Source organism: Camellia sinensis, chromosome 11 (genome assembly GCF_055761805.1).
Source record: "Camellia sinensis isolate YWXY chromosome 11, ASM5576180v1, whole genome shotgun sequence".
Taxonomy (NCBI): domain Eukaryota; kingdom Viridiplantae; phylum Streptophyta; class Magnoliopsida; order Ericales; family Theaceae; genus Camellia; species Camellia sinensis.
In genome coordinates, this window is record NC_138971.1 from 171,043,227 (window position 1) to 171,059,282 (window position 16,056).

At 38.4% G+C, this 16,056-nt stretch overlaps 1 protein-coding gene across 1 annotated transcript; it reads left to right on the forward strand.

Annotated features, from left to right (window-relative positions):
- The first annotated feature begins 4,029 nt into the window (after window positions 1–4,029).
- LOC145802868 (uncharacterized) lies at window positions 4,030–5,157 on the forward strand. The gene has a single exon (XM_082895666.1). It carries the CDS (start codon window positions 4,030–4,032, stop codon window positions 5,155–5,157), a length of 1,128 nt encoding a protein of 375 aa, XP_082751792.1.
- Window positions 5,158–16,056: the final 10,899 nt, after the last annotated feature.

A 16,056-nucleotide genomic window follows, 5' to 3' on the forward strand; every position in this document is an offset into this window, starting at 1 on the left:
GGCCATAGGACTGCTTCAGATTATCTTGGTGAAGGCTAAGCTCCTTGTAACACCTAACATACATGATGTCACAAGAGCTGCCTTGGTCAATTAAGATGCGCTTTACCTCCAATCTTAAGGGATATTACCAGGGCATCGTTGTGTAGATGTTGCACCATGTCTAGATCTTGTTCAGTAAAGGACACCATTGGTCCTTGGGGCTCGTCTGCCCTAGGTCTTATCTGCCGGACATGATACACATGTTGCAGGTGTTTCACCTTCTGAGTTTCCCCACGTATCTCGTTCTCATTGACTTTCGAGTGAATCGCATTGATCACTCGAGGTCCACCTACTTGTGGTTGTGGTGCTAGTAGAGGTGGTGCTGCCGGTGCCTGAGGTAGTCTCGCTTGCTCTTCTCTTGTCTTGGCCTCATCTACCAGGTCCCTTAAATGACCCTGTCTTACCAGGTCTTCCAGATGTGCCTTTAGGGTTCTACACCCTTGAGTTAGATGCCTATCTTTATTGTGGTAGGCACAGCGCTTCCTCAGATTTCTTCCCATAAATTCGCCAGGAATCATCTTTAGTGATCTATAATAGGGCTTATTTTAGATTCTTTCCAAGACTTTGTAAACCGGAATTCAGAATATGGTAGTGATTGCCTGTGCAGCCCTCAGTCCTGTCTCTTGTTTATTATATTCATTATTACCTCGGCTTCGCTTCGGCGAGCCATTTCTCTTATCTTGTTTCGACGCTTTTGTCCCTGGCGTGTCTTCTTTTGCTCTCGCATACTTCTCTATCCTGGCCATAAGTTCTTTCATACTTTTTTGCAGTGTCTTTGCCAGTGATTTTCGAAGCAGACAATCATCGTTCAGGCCGTTCTTGAAAGACAAGACCGCCACCTCTTGGTTGCACCCTGGTATTCAGTTGAATACCTCATAATACCTCTTGGCATAAGCCCTAAGTGTGACACCCCGAACGTTTAGTCAAGTCCACATAAATATTTTTATTTATATATAATTATGGTTGCACGTGATGATAGATTATTACATGAATAAATGTATAAAATGACGTTGGGTTATTAATTAGGGATTATTATTTAAGGCTAAATTAACACAAATATAAAATTTATAATACAAATTAAAGTAAAAAAAAAGGGGGAATAAATAATAATAATATAATAATAATAATAATAATAATAATAATAATGAGTGTGGTAGTAAAATAAATATTTAATTTTCCATTGATATATGATAGAAGGTAATTTAATTAAGAATTAATTTAATTATATAATAATATTAAGAATCTGGGCTAAAATGTAATTATCTTATATATATATATATTTAATGGATAAATGACAATCTAAGTTTTAATGAAGGAGATCGGAGTGGATTATGAAATTGGATTAGATCGCCACGCGTCGGCCTCGGGGCATTTCTACTTCGCTATAAATTGGGAAGAGCTGAACAGAAGCATAAGAATGATTGGAAATCAGTGAGGAAAGAAAGGAAAAAGAAAAGAAAGAAAAGGAAAGAAAAGAGAGAGGGAGAGGTACGTAAATAAGTTGGGTTAGTGGAGTACGGCTAAGGGTCACTATTAAGGTGAGTTATATTATACCTTGAGTTACCAAAATGTATTTTATTTATGTTTTGACTTACCAAAATCTATTTTATACAAGTTATATTTTATTAGTATATTAATAAAAGTTATGTTTTACAATAGTTTCAGTTACCTGGTTTTATTTCTGAACCCTATTTGCTTAAAAGGAAACCCATGGATATGTTTGTTTTTATTTTAAAGAATAATTGGCTATAACCTTATGTGAAAATATGTTTTGTGAATACCACCACGGGAGTCCCATGCCTTGGGGGACTTAAATAACCATTGGCTTAGTGATTGACCACTTTGTGGCCCAGTGTTTGTCATGGATCCATTGACTAGTATAGTGCTAGTCACTTAGTGATGTACCGTGGTTATAGTGATTATTTCAGTTTCTGGCACATAACTAAATTGTGTATTCAACTCAACTCAATTTATAATGTTTTAGTTTAAATAAATATCCATGGTCATTTCCTGCCCTCATAGTATAATATTTCTCACTCTGCTATGTGCTTATAGCTATTACCCCTTTCAGGTGACGAGGTTTAGCGGGATCAAGATGGAAAATGAATCGCTATGTTTTTTTTTATTTTTTTATTTAAAGATTTCTGTCTTCTATTATTAAACTCTTGTAATACAGTGAAGCTCCAATGACTATGTTTAATTACCTTTTAAGTAAACGGTTGGTACCCAGTTATTTATTTTAATTTATTTAATTTATCTGCTTGCGATGTAACTACAGAATTATCCGAATCACTTTATTTTATTTTATTTATCTTGTTACGACATTAAACCTTTGGGTATCGGGTTTGGGTCGTGACAAAAGTGGTATCAGAGCCAGGTTTGTTTTTAAAATAAATAAATAAATAAATGAAATAAATAAATAATTAAATGAATAAATAAAATATATATATATATATATATAGTACAAGTTTTTAAAATTTTATATAATTTTCCAAAAAAAAAAAAATGTATTAAACTTGCATTATTATGTGATATGTCTAACGCATATAAGTCATGTTATATATATGTCTAGGCTAAGTTTTCTTGTGTTGTAGGACATGGCAAACCTATTGGAGCTATTCTGGTACGAGCCCCAGAAGCTCATCTCCTCCCGAACCAGTTAGAGGGCTGGGGTGACTCAGAGAGTCTGGTCAGGCAAGCCCATCCAACACTTGACCATCTCATGGAAAGATCCGTTTACTTACAGGCTGACCCTGATGAGGACTTATTATTCTGGAGACTTAGCCGAGATAGCACCCGCGAAAGGTACATAGGACCAACCCACGTTGTTGGTCTTGCTCCAGATATAGAACCACCACATTTTCTGGTCGCACCTCTACCCGTAGGCTTTGTAGAGAGGAGGGGACCTGCACATCCTAGTAGCCACCTTCGCACAACGACACCACCTCCCCAGCACATTGTCTATACCCCAGTTGTGGACTTTACCGACGGTGCATCATACCTGGAGACACCGATACGGATTACTAGACGGGAATTCTGGGGTTATGATCTCGGTGCTCCTGTTTACGTGGTTCAGATAGTATGGAGCTGCTTCGGAGTTGAGCTTAGTGGGTGGGAGTTTGAGTCCATCATGCAAAGTGAGTTTCCGGAGTTGTTTCATGGACCAGTTCTCTGAGGCCAGTTCTCTTGGTGGCCTAATGGGTCATTTTAGATATCTGACCAAAAGACCCTTTTTGTGAGCTGACCATGAGTAGTCTAATCTTTTTGTATTAGTAGGATTAGATATTGATTTGGTGACTGCCAGACTGACACCTTATATATGGTAATAATGATGTATCTGGTATTAATGTGATGTATATGTGGTAATGTTAACATGATGGTAAAGTTATTATATTATATATGAAAGTGGTGATATTAATAGCAAAACTAATATGATGTATACAAATGTGGTAATAATAGAACTAATATGTTACATATGACGTTGTATCAAAATTGTTTCAATATGATATCACGTTTACATCATTTTACCTTGTAGTAATGGCCAACGAAGGAAATGAAAACGGATCATCAGTCGGCGGTACCATCCCAACGGAACAGATCATGGAAAGGGCAATCACCAACTTTTTACAGGCCTTGCAAAGCAGCATAACCAATGGGACAGTAGAAAGACGAGAAGGATCGACTACGATCAAACAATTTCAAGATCTGAAACCCACCACGTTTATCGGCAGTCCAAACCCACTAGTAGCAGGGGCTTGGGTCAGGGACATGGAGAAAATCTTCCGCATGCTACCTTGCACAGAAAGACAGAAGGTGACTTTTGCCACCTTCACCTTCAAAGACGATGCACAGGAATGGTGGCTCCTTACCTTGGAAAAGAAAGATATTGTGACTTGGGCGAGGTTTTTAGAAGTATTCTATGAAAAGTGCTTTCCAGATTCACTACGGGAACAAAAAGCGTTAGAATTCATACATCTAAGGCAAGGAACCATGACAGTGGCCGAATATGAAAGTAAGTTCACACAGCTAGCACGGTTCGCGACATATGTCATTCCCACAGAAGCCCGAAAAGCCAAAAAATTTGAAGCAAGGTTGGATCCTGAAATTAAGGACAGGCTGGAGGTTCTAAAACTACCAACTTATGCGGCGGTGGTAGATCGAGCGTACATTGCGGAAAAAGGAATTAAAGCTTTGCGATCTGGGGAGCCAAGTCAGAGGAAGCGATTTTGGGAAAGAGATAACCGAAGGCCCAGTGTCGCACCTCCCAAGAGAATAAATACAAGCACAACCAGTTCAACCGGTCCAAGCAATCAAAGTCCTACAGATCCTAAAGGTGGCATCATTCCAGCTTGCTCTACCTGTGGAAGGACTCATTGGGGACCATGCCGTCAAGATACGAGAGCATGCTTTAGATGTGGCCATGTTGGCCATTTACTGAGAAATTGTCCAAAGCTCGTCCGCCCCTTTGAACCAGTCCGAAAACCCGCAGTACCTGAAGGAGCGAGAAAAGACCAAAAACGCCAAGGAAGAGCTTTTGCCCTGGTGCCTGGAAACCCAGAAGTTACTGAAAATATTGTGTCAAGTACACTCTCTATTTGTGGTCACTTAGCCCATGTTCTCTTTGACTCTGGTTCAACCCATTCTTTTGTTACACCACACTTTGCTACCAAGTTAACGCCAATACCCGAACCCTTAGGATACATACTATCTGTGTCTTTTCCCTCTGGAAATTCCATCCTTAGTACTGATGTGTACAAATCTTGCACTGTATCCTTAAAAGGTGAAACCTTACACGTAGACTTGATACCCCTTGGCATTAGTACCTTTGATGTAATCTTAGGAATGGATTGGATAGCTGCTAATCGTGCCTCTATCGATTGCAAAGCCAAAAAGGTGTTCCTCAGGTCACCAAACCAACTCGAGCTTGTCTTCGAAGGAACTAGAGCCTCTTCCCCTCCCTGTATTATATCCTTCATAACAGCCCAACGACTGCTAAGAAAGGGTTGTTGTGGTTGTATTTGTTATGTGATTGATACTCAACAAGAGACCCTCACACTTGATGCGATCCCCGTAGTTCGAGAATTTCTGGACATGTTTCCTGAAGACCTGGCACCCTAGTTGATCGGAAAATCGAGTTCACCATTGAAACTCAACCTGGTACCCAACCAACCTCAAAGACCCCTTACCGCATGTCCATGGCAGAATTGAAAGAACTAAAAACTCAACTCCAAGAATTACTGAATAAAGGCTTCATTCGACTAAGTACTTCACCATGGGGAGCTCCGGTGCTGTTCGTAAAGAAAAAAGATGGTACAATGAGGTTATGTATCGACTATCGAGAACTAAATAAAGTCACCATCAAAAATCGGTACCCCTTGCCATGAATCGACGACTTGTTTGATCAACTGCAAGGCGCCCAAGTGTTCTCAAAAATTGATTTGCGTTCTAGTTACCATCAACTAAAAATCAAAACGGAAAGCATCGAAAAGACTGCCTTTAGGACCCGTTATGGGCACTACGAGTTCCTTGTCATGCCATTTGGCGTCACCAATGCTCCAGCGGCCTTTATGGACCTCATAAATCGAGTGTTCAAACCCTATCTTGACGAGTTCGTCATTGTCTTCATAGACGACATTCTCATATACTCTAAATCGCCAGAAGATCATGAACACCACTTGCGAAAAGTTCTACAGACATTAGGTGATCACAAACTTTATGCCAAGTTGAAGAAATGCGAATTCTGGATCACTAGTGTACACTTCCTCGGTCACGTCATTAACAAAGATGGCATTTCAGTTGATCCCCAAAAGGTTGCAGCAATCGTGGATTGGCCACGACCTACTAATGTATTCGAGATTCGAAGCTTCTTGGGCCTAGCCGGCTACTACCGGTGCTTTGTGCAAGACTTCTCGAAGATAGCTTCACCATTGACGCAGCTAACTCAAAAGAACACACCCTTTGAATGGACGGACAAACAGGAACGTTGCTTCCAAGAATTGAAGGACAGACTCGTGACGGCTCCAATACTAGCGCTCCCCGTGGAAGCAGAAGGGTTTATAATTTACAGCGATGCCTCATACAATGGTTTGGGTTGCGTTCTTATGCAAAATGGGAAGGTCATTGCTTATGCCTCTCGCCAACTAAAAACTCACGAAAGGAACTATCCAACTCATGATCTAGAATTGGCTACGGTGATCTTCGCCCTCAAAATCTGGCGTCATTATCTCTATGGAGCAGCCTGCGAAATCTACACTGATCACAAAAGTCTCAAATATCTGTTTATACAGAAGGAATTGAATATGAGGCAACGACGATGGCTAGAATTCATGAAGGACTACGATATAGAGATTCATCATCATCCTGGCAAAGCTAATGTAGTAGCAGACGCACTAAGTCGAAAAACGACCAAAAGTTTGGCATGTACACTCGTTCCTCGCAAGATCCATGGATTGCTCACCAACATAATCGTGGAACCCGAGTTTATGGAAGAAATTAGAGCCCGCCAATGTGAAGACAAACTTTGAAGAAAAAGTACGAGGAATAAGGAAACACACCTGATCCTGACTTTATAATTAGCAATGGGATACTAAAATTTCGAAATCGAATTTGCGTACCTGACCTTCCAGAACTCAAGAAAAGGATATTGGTAGAAGCTCATAACTCGAGGGTTGCAATCCATCCTGGCAATACGAAGATGTATCACGATTTGAAGGAATACTTTTGGTGGACCGGAATGAAGAAAGACATAGCAAGCCATGTCTGCAAATGCCTACGTTGTCAACAAGTTAAAGCGGAACATCAGAGACCTGCAGGAATATTGCAACCACTCCCTATTCCTGAATGGAAGTGGGAACACATTACTATGGACTTCGTGGTCGGGCTACCACAATCTTTTTCAAAGAATGATGCAATATGGGTTATAGTAGACCAATTAACAAAGTCAGCACACTTTCTACCAATCAAAATCATGTACCCTCTAAATAAGTTTGCCACTTTATATATCAAGGAGATTGTTCGGTTGCATGGTATCCCAGTATCAATCGTGTCTGACCGAGATCCTCGTTTCGTGTCTCATTTCTAGAATAGATTACAAGAAGCTTTGGGAACTATACTAAAATTTAGCACGGCCTATCATCCGCAAACCGATGGGCAATCCGAAAGAACAATCCAAACGTTGGAAGACATGTTACGTGTATGCGTGTTGGACCTCAAGGGTAACTGGGATGAGCACCTACCTTTGGTGGAATTCGCCTATAACAACAGCTACCAGGCAAGCATTGGAATGGCGCCGTACGAAGCTCTATATGGAAGAAGATGTCGATCACCTCTGTGCTGGACGGAGGTCGGGGACAGGAAATTGTTAGGCCCCGAAATCGTGCAAGTCACTAGTGAGAAAATCCAACTCATTCAACAGCGAATTCGCACCGCTTAGAGCCGCCAGAAAAGTTATGCAGATACTCGAAGACGAGACTTGGAATTTCAAGTAGGGGACCATGTGTTTCTCAAAATCTCCCCAACAAGAGGAGTAATCTGGTTCAGAAAATGCGGGAAACTAAACCCACGTTACATCGGGCCATTCGAGATACTGGAAAGAATTGGTCCTGTAGCCTATCGCCTTGCACTACCTCCTGAGCTATCTAATATCCACAACGTGTTTCACGTTTCAATGCTCCGACGGTATCTTCGAGATCCAGAACATGTCATCGATTATGAGAACTTGGAGGTTCGAGAAGATCTCACCTACGAAGAACAACCAGTGCAAATTCTCGATCATCGTAATCAAGTTCTCCGAAATAAGACCATACCGTTGGTAAAGGTCTTATGGCAAAATCATCACATAGAAGAAGCTACTTGGGAAACCGAAGCACAAATACGAGCTAAATACCCGCACCTCTTCGAAGGTTAAGGTACGTCAAGTTTGAGGACAAACTTCTGTTTAGAAGGGGAGAAATGTGACACCCCGAACGTTTAGTCAAGTCCACATAAATATTTTTATTTATATATAATTATGGTTGCACGTGATGATAGATTATTAAATGAATAAATGTATAAAATGACGTTGGGTTATTAATTAGGGATTATTATTTAAGGCTAAATTAACACAAATATAAAATTTATAATACAAATTAAAGTAAAAAAAAAGGGAATAAATAATAATAATATTATAATAATAATAATAATAATAATAATAATAATAATAATAATAATAATAATGAGTGTGGTAGTAAAATAAATATTTAATTTTCCATTGATATATGATAGAATGTAATTTAATTAAGAATTAATTTAATTATATAATAATATTAAGAATCTGGGTTAAAATGTAAATATCTTATATATATATATATATATATGTTTAATAGATAAATGACAATCTAAGTTTTAATGAAGGAGATCGGAGTGGATTATGAAATTGGATTAGATCGCCACGCGTCGGCCTCGGGGCATTTCTACTTCGCTATAAATTGGGAAGAGTTGAACAGAAGCATAAGAATGATTGGAAATCAGTGAGGAAAGAAAGGAAAAAGAAAAGAAAGAAAAGGAAAGAAAAGAGAGAGGGAGAGGTACGTAAATAAGTTGGGTTAGTGGAATACGGCTAAGGGTCACTATTAAGATGAGTTATATTATACCTTGAGTTACCAAAATGTATTTTATTTATGTTTTGACTTACCAAAATCTATTTTATACAAGTTATATTTTATTAGTATATTAATAAAAGTTATGTTTTACAATAGTTTCAGTTACCTGGTTTTATTTCTGAACCCTATTTGCTTAAAAGGAAACCCATGGATATGTTTGTTTTTATTTTAAAGAATAATTGGCTATAACCTTATGTGAAAATATGTTTTGTGAATACCACCACGGGAGTCCCATGCCTTGGGGGACTTAAATAACCATTGGCTTAGTGATTGACCACTTTGTGGCCCAGTGTTTGTCATGGATCCATTGACCAGTATAGTGCTAGTCACTTAGTGATGTACCGTGGTTATAGTGATTATTTCAGTTTCTGGCACTTAACTAAATTGTGTATTTAACTTAACTCAATTTATAATGTTTTAGTTTAAATAAATATCCATGGCCATTTCCTGCCCTCATAGTATAATATTTCTCACTCTGCTATGTGCTTATAGCTGTTACCCTTTTCAGGTGACGAGGTTTAGCGGGATCAAGATGGAAAATGAATCGCTATGTTTTTTTTTGTTTTTTTATTTAAAGATTTCTGTCTTCTATTATTAAACTCTTGTAATACAGTGAAGCTCCAATGACTATGTTTAATTACCTTTTAAGTAAACGGTTGGTACCCAGTTATTTATTTTAATTTATTTAATTTATCTGCTTGCGCTGTAACTACAGAATTATCCGAATCACTTTATTTTATTTTATTTATCTTGTTACGACATTAAACCTTTGGGTACCGGGTTTGGGTCGTGACACTAAGGCTTTCATCATTGCCAATTCTCAAAGCTATCAGGGAGTCTACCCTCAACGGCTGTAGTTTGTTTGTCACAAATCGGGCCACGAATATCTCGGCTAGGTCTTTCCAGTTTTTCACAGTTTTTTTCGGCAACTTGTGAAACTAGTCTAATGCGATTTCCCCAAAGAATGAGGGGAACTCCTTGCAGAGCAACGGCTCGTTCCTGGTTTACAGTGCTATTGAGTTCAGGTATAAGCCGACGTGAAAATTGGGGTCAGACTTACCGTCGTATATCTAGAATCTCGGTATGTAGAACCTTTTCAAGGCCTCAAATTTGTCCAATTCTACCGAAAATGGTGTTCTCGGCTTGACCGGGGAGGTTACCTCGGCATCTTGTCACTTCCTCTGGAGGTAATATGTTAAATCCTCATTGGTCCGTCTAAGAGCTCGGCTGTCAACGAATTTTAGCCTTTTCGGTGCACTACTCCAGGTGTCATTTTGAGTCCTCTTGGACCTCCCTCCATTAGTAATGTCGAAACAGAGCTCCTTTCCTTGAACATTCAAATGTTCTTTGGTGTAGGCTTCTTTGGTACGATGTGTTTTTCGAGACTCTTCCTTCATCGATTCTCCTCGCCCGACCTCCCGTGAAGGCTGGTGAGAATGTTCCTTGGTCCTGTCGTGCTGAGGGATTGCAGGAACTGTTTTCTGCCCCCCTTTCTGGGCATCTTTCTTGGCTGCTGGAATCAGCGTATCTTGTAACAGAAACGGTGGCTGCATGACGTTATTCTGCATCATGAAATTGACAACCGATTGCAGGTCCGCCAATTTGTTCTCCATTTCCTTCATCTCGCCGTTCCTCCGCAGGCATCTGTCTTTCCATACCTGGAGGTCGTCCTCGTTATAATACCCACCTCGGTCTCCCTCTTGGCCGAGGCCTTTCTCTCCGGGATTCTTGTCCCGACTTTCTTTGTTGCAGTTATCATCCTCCTCGTTAGGGTCAATGTGTTTACCACTTCCAGTAGGGATGTCGTCCTCGATCTTCTCTTTCTCTCCGTCATTGGCCATCTATTTTCTTTTCTTTCCCACAGATGGCGCCAAATTGTGTGTGTTGATTTCTGACCACACTGCCAAACAGGTACTCAGCTAGAAAACACTGGCAGAATAGATTGCGCCCGAACGACCTGTCACAGAAAGATAAGGCTCCACCAGTGATTCGTCTACCCGGGGGCACTCCGACGATAAAGTCAGTACTCAATTATCTCTCAAAGATAGCAAATAGTGCCTTTACTCATTAGTCAAAATACAATAAGCGTACCTTAGACCCACGAGGGTACCTTACTTTTATAGCCAGCACTAACCTGATGCTTGTAGAAGCCTAACTTCAATGGACTCTGGCTCAATGCTCACCCGGAACTCTCCAATAGATAAAGATAAACTCCCTAACAGTTTTATCCTTATCTAGACTGAGGTCCTCCCCCATTCTAGGACTCTTATAGCTTATCCGTTTATCCTGAATTTCGGTATCTCCGCAGATAACCTCGGCCTAGCCGAGATCATCTCGGCGTCATGACTAGGACACGTGGCACCTCGACTGGCACTTCGGTGCCACATTAGCCACGTGTTGTTTATTCAAAACATATGTCCCCACATTGGTTAATAAATATATATGTATTAACTATAATGAAATGGAACAATTTCAAAAGTAGATTATAAAATTTAAAATTTAATTCACGGTTAGCGGATAGAACATGTAGATTAATACGAATTAGTGTAATTTTAGCAGATTAAATGATATTTTATACCGTCCTAGTTACCACCATAACAAAACAGGTAATGTTATATAAGCAAAAAAAAAAATTATATAGAAAAATATAATATTTTTATTTTAAATCAAAATATTTATTTTTGTGATGGATAATTATAAAAATATCATTTTTACATCATCCTAAATGTGTTAATGTTTAAATATTCTACTCATAAATTATTTTCCTAACAAAACAGCTTATAGTAATTTAAAATTAATTTGACAATCTCTAGATAAGTAATTTTTTTCTTATTTCTTTTTATTTTTTATTTTTTAAAAAAGAGCAGTTTGGTTTGGCTAAAAAAAACTTCCTCATACAAATATATATATATATATATATATATATTTTGAGAATGCCAACAAAACTGTTAAAAGATATTTTGATAAATTCTAACATGTCACTTTGGTTATGTTAACAATTATTCTACAGTGAAGGCAATATGGTAATTTTTCAGTAGAAAATAAAAGCTTGAGATTCTTCATAATATAAAAAATAAAAATAAAATTAAAAAAGAAAGAAAGAAAGAAAGAAATAAGACGATAATTATCGAACACATCAATTTTTTGAAAAAATTAGTCTAAGGTCCCTTTACCATTTTTAGTAATGGAAAAGATCCACAATATTATTTTATGATGTCTAAAGTCCCTCAACTTCACACTCATTTATCACAGAGAATTTTGACTCTCTCCAATCAAACCTCATTTCTCTCTCTCTCTCTCTGTCTAAACTACTCCCGCGAAGTCTCCCTCACATCCCTAGACGATCTCGATCGTCTCATCCCATAATTTCCATAACCCAGTTCGTCTCTAAACTCATTGTAATCATACTCGTAAGCCCGATTCAATGGCGATCGCGATCGCTCATCCGTTGATCCATTCATCTCAATCTCAGAACCACCACCACTTTGCTTCCTCTCATACAAAATCAACTCCAATTTTTGGTCCAAATACAGAGCATAAGTCCTCACAAAATTCGAAGGGTCCCACGAATTCAAGGCACTTCGTCTAAAAAATCTGACATGTTCACTAATCAAGTCCTTCTACGAGTCGCGTACATGATCTCTTGCTGAAACACAGGGTTACCATCAGAGAAAAGGCGATGAACGACGATCAAACTTTTCAAAGCAACGATTTAATCTCGAGTTTTCCCCAATCGCTTCGATATTGATACTACGCAAGCACTCATATAGTCTCTCAAGTTGGATGTCAATTGTGAGAAGGGATTAGGGAAGAAGGTTGAAGGTGAAGAGATTGAGGCGTTGAGAATATTGCTCAAGACATTTAGAGAGATGGAACAATTCTATGACTGCATTGGAGGAATCATTGGGTTAGGTTTATGTGTTGTCCATTTTTGTGTTTTAGTTCAATTATTTGTTGTTTGATTACTTTTCAACTTAAGGTTGAGTTGAGATATTTAGTTCATGTGAATTGTTGAATTGTTTTGGAGTAGAATTATTGGATAAGCTAAGACAAAGGCTCTGTCACAACTCAAACCCACCTCTATAGGTTTAGTGTTGTAACTGGCTAGTAATCCTTAAGTTATCAAAGGCCTATGAATAGTTTATCACATAATAAGGGGCTATGGAAGCAAATATAAAAAATATACATAGTCCATTGAGTTATATTGACATTAGGGTTGTGCATAATATTGCCAAAACCGCTCCGAATAGCTTCGAACCGCGCCAAACCGCGTATTTTTTCATTTCTAGCAGGCAGGTTAAGCTTCCAACAGTGGCGGGTCGGCGCGGGTGGCGGTTTGAAAAGGCCAACTCGCCTAATAAGCCAACCCGGCCCGTAAGATTACATATACTCACACCAAATGTACATACACTCACAGACACACACAATAATTTCTTAATCAAGCCTAATTGACACCCAAACATCTCATCTCATTCATCATCGCCGCTGCTCTCTGTTCTTGTTCCTCCTCCTTACCTTGTCGATTGGCACTACCCTCATCGTCCCTACTCTCTGCTCGTCGGTATGTGGCTCTGCTCTCTCTCTCTCTCTCTCTCTCTCTCTGCTGGTTTCTGTTATGAGCTTGGATATCCTTCTATAGATCTATTATGAGATGCGAACACACATGGTCAAAATGGGTGTTTTGGGAGTGCAACCTAAAATGCAGAAAAGACATCTTCTTGAAATGAATATGAACAACAAGTAACATAATGCAGAAAAGACAGCTTCTTGTTGGTATAATCAATCTGGGGCATTAGGCTCTGTTTGCGTAAAATGTTTGTTTTTGGACTCAAACCCACCTTCATGTGGGTGAAGGAACCTTAGAAGAAGGTGCTCTTCTTCTAATTATTCTTTGTTCAGTTCAGAAATAAAGAATAATTTTCGAGTCCATTACCTACTAATTATGCTTTTCATAATTCTTCAACAGTTTTGGGGTGAAAATTATTTATTTTCTTTAGCTTTTTCTAAGCCTTGGGCCTGAACAAAATCTTAAATTAGAATTGAGTTGAGACCTTTATTTTCCTTTATATGAAGTAAAAAAGTCATGAATTTTTTCTTTAAATTAGATTTGATGTTTTATAAATAATTTTGCTTGTTGGCCATGCTTTATTTAGTTGTCAGTAGCTTGTAAATGGTGCATTTTGTAGGAAAGATTTTCCATGGATTAATAGTGATATTAGTCAATATTTTAATTTTGACTATTTTAATTAATTTATAAATTAGATTGTTTTACTCTTTCATTCAAGTTTTATAATTTGAATTATATTTTTTATAAACTGCTAATCCGCCCGAACCGCCAAGGAAAATCCGTCATTATTTGCCAACCGAACCGCTGGTTTTTGATAAGAAAAATGACAAATTCTAATGCCACTTTTATCAATCCGCCACCCGCTGTACAGTTTCTATTTTTCCCCAAAACTGCACTAACCCGCTTCGCGCACATCTCTAGCTAACATATGTGGGACATAAATTTCAAAAACTTATATATATACATGTGACGTCATAAAAACAGTAGTCTTACGTCACCCATTTACATAGATAAAGTCAAAAGGGGACTTAGCACAATATACAGATAAACAGAAAACTTGCTCATATACCAAAAGAAAACAAGTCTTATATATTTACAAAACATGACCACATGACTTTCGGAACCTCCTCGGGAGGCACAAGGTTTGGTTGACGAAACAAGTTCTAGGCAATCATCAATGAGCCTAGTCACGCGTTCGATCACCTACATACATAATATAAATAGTGAGCAAAAGCCCAGTGAATAATAACAGAGTAAAGGGTTTTAATTGAATGATGTCCCATATTAGATTCGGAAATCAGAGTTCATATCAGAAACAAATTCATATTCATATATACAAATCAGAGTTCATACTTAATCATACGTGGTACATCCATTAATGCTAACAGAACAGACACAGAACAGATGGTGGTTATGAGTAACTAGTTCTATAAAGGAACCTCTGGATCCGGGTAACAAATAATTGATTTGTTGAGCTCCATGATGAAGCCTCCGGTACGGGTAATAGATTGTAGATATATTAAGTTTCATGATGGAACCTTCGTTACTTGGTACCAGCTAACAGATATCACATGATACTAAGGATGCCACAAATACGTGTTAGAAATTGGACAATCATTCATTATACAGAATATAACATTTTAGAAAACAGCTATTATTTCATCATATAGAAAATAAATAAAGTTGAACATAGCTTTACTAAGTTATTACTCATAGATGGCTCCGAAAGCAGACAAACAAAGCAGACAAACGAGATGGTTTACGATGAGTGACCTACACAAACATAACAGATACATGTATTAAAACACACATTCAGAGTAGTCAATTTATTTCATTTCATTCTTAGTGTGTTTCTAGTCTTTGTCCTCATTACTATGTCTTAATTATGGCCAGGAATGCCTAGGATGGAATGAAGATACCAGAATGCATTTGAAAACACTTTGTCAAATTGCTGAAAACAGGGTCTTCGCTCGAGCGCAACTTTCTTCGCTTAAGCGGAGGTTAAAAAATGTGAGTGGTTGCTCGAGCTCAGTTTCGGCCACTCGAGTGGTCTGTAAACTCTACAAAAGTACTAGTTGCTTGATTTTTTTTCCGCTCAACGCACGCTCAATGGTCGCTCGAGCATGAGACTGAGGTCTTTACTCGAGCGCAACTCTTGTTGCTTGAGCGGTCTGCAAAAATTGTAAGCTTTTGGGAGCATGCATTTTACGCTCAAGCCAACTTTTGATCGTTCGAGCGAAGGTGCCAAATTTAGAGTGGTCGCTCGAGCTGAGGTTCTGTCGCCCGAGCAGAGAGACATAATCTGGAATTTGCAGATTGCTCTTCTAAGTTCAAAACTCAAATTCAAAGCTGCAAATTATGATTTTTTGGGCTAAAAACTTGAGGAAACACATGTAAACTGATAAAACATCATGAATTAAGGTTCATTACACAAAATCAAGGCCCAAAAGCAAGTGAATTTTTCAAAACCACACTTGAAAATATGCATACATAACATGCATATGTTGTCAAAAACTTTAACCTTCAAAACATGTACAAATGGAGTGTTAAAATGCAAAACCACAATGAGCTCCCATAATTGAACAAAAATAGGTCCTCGCATGTGAGAATTTGTTGAAATCAAAACTCCAAATCCATGAAATGCCCATGCATGTATGAAATGTTCATCTTTTCTACTCACTAGCTCATTTCTTGCATAATTCAACTTAATCCCCCTAGAATTCATAGTCTAGATATCATAATTATATAATCTAAGTGTTGAATCCTTACCTCAATTTCGCAATTAAGCTCTAGATGGTGAATTCACTAAGG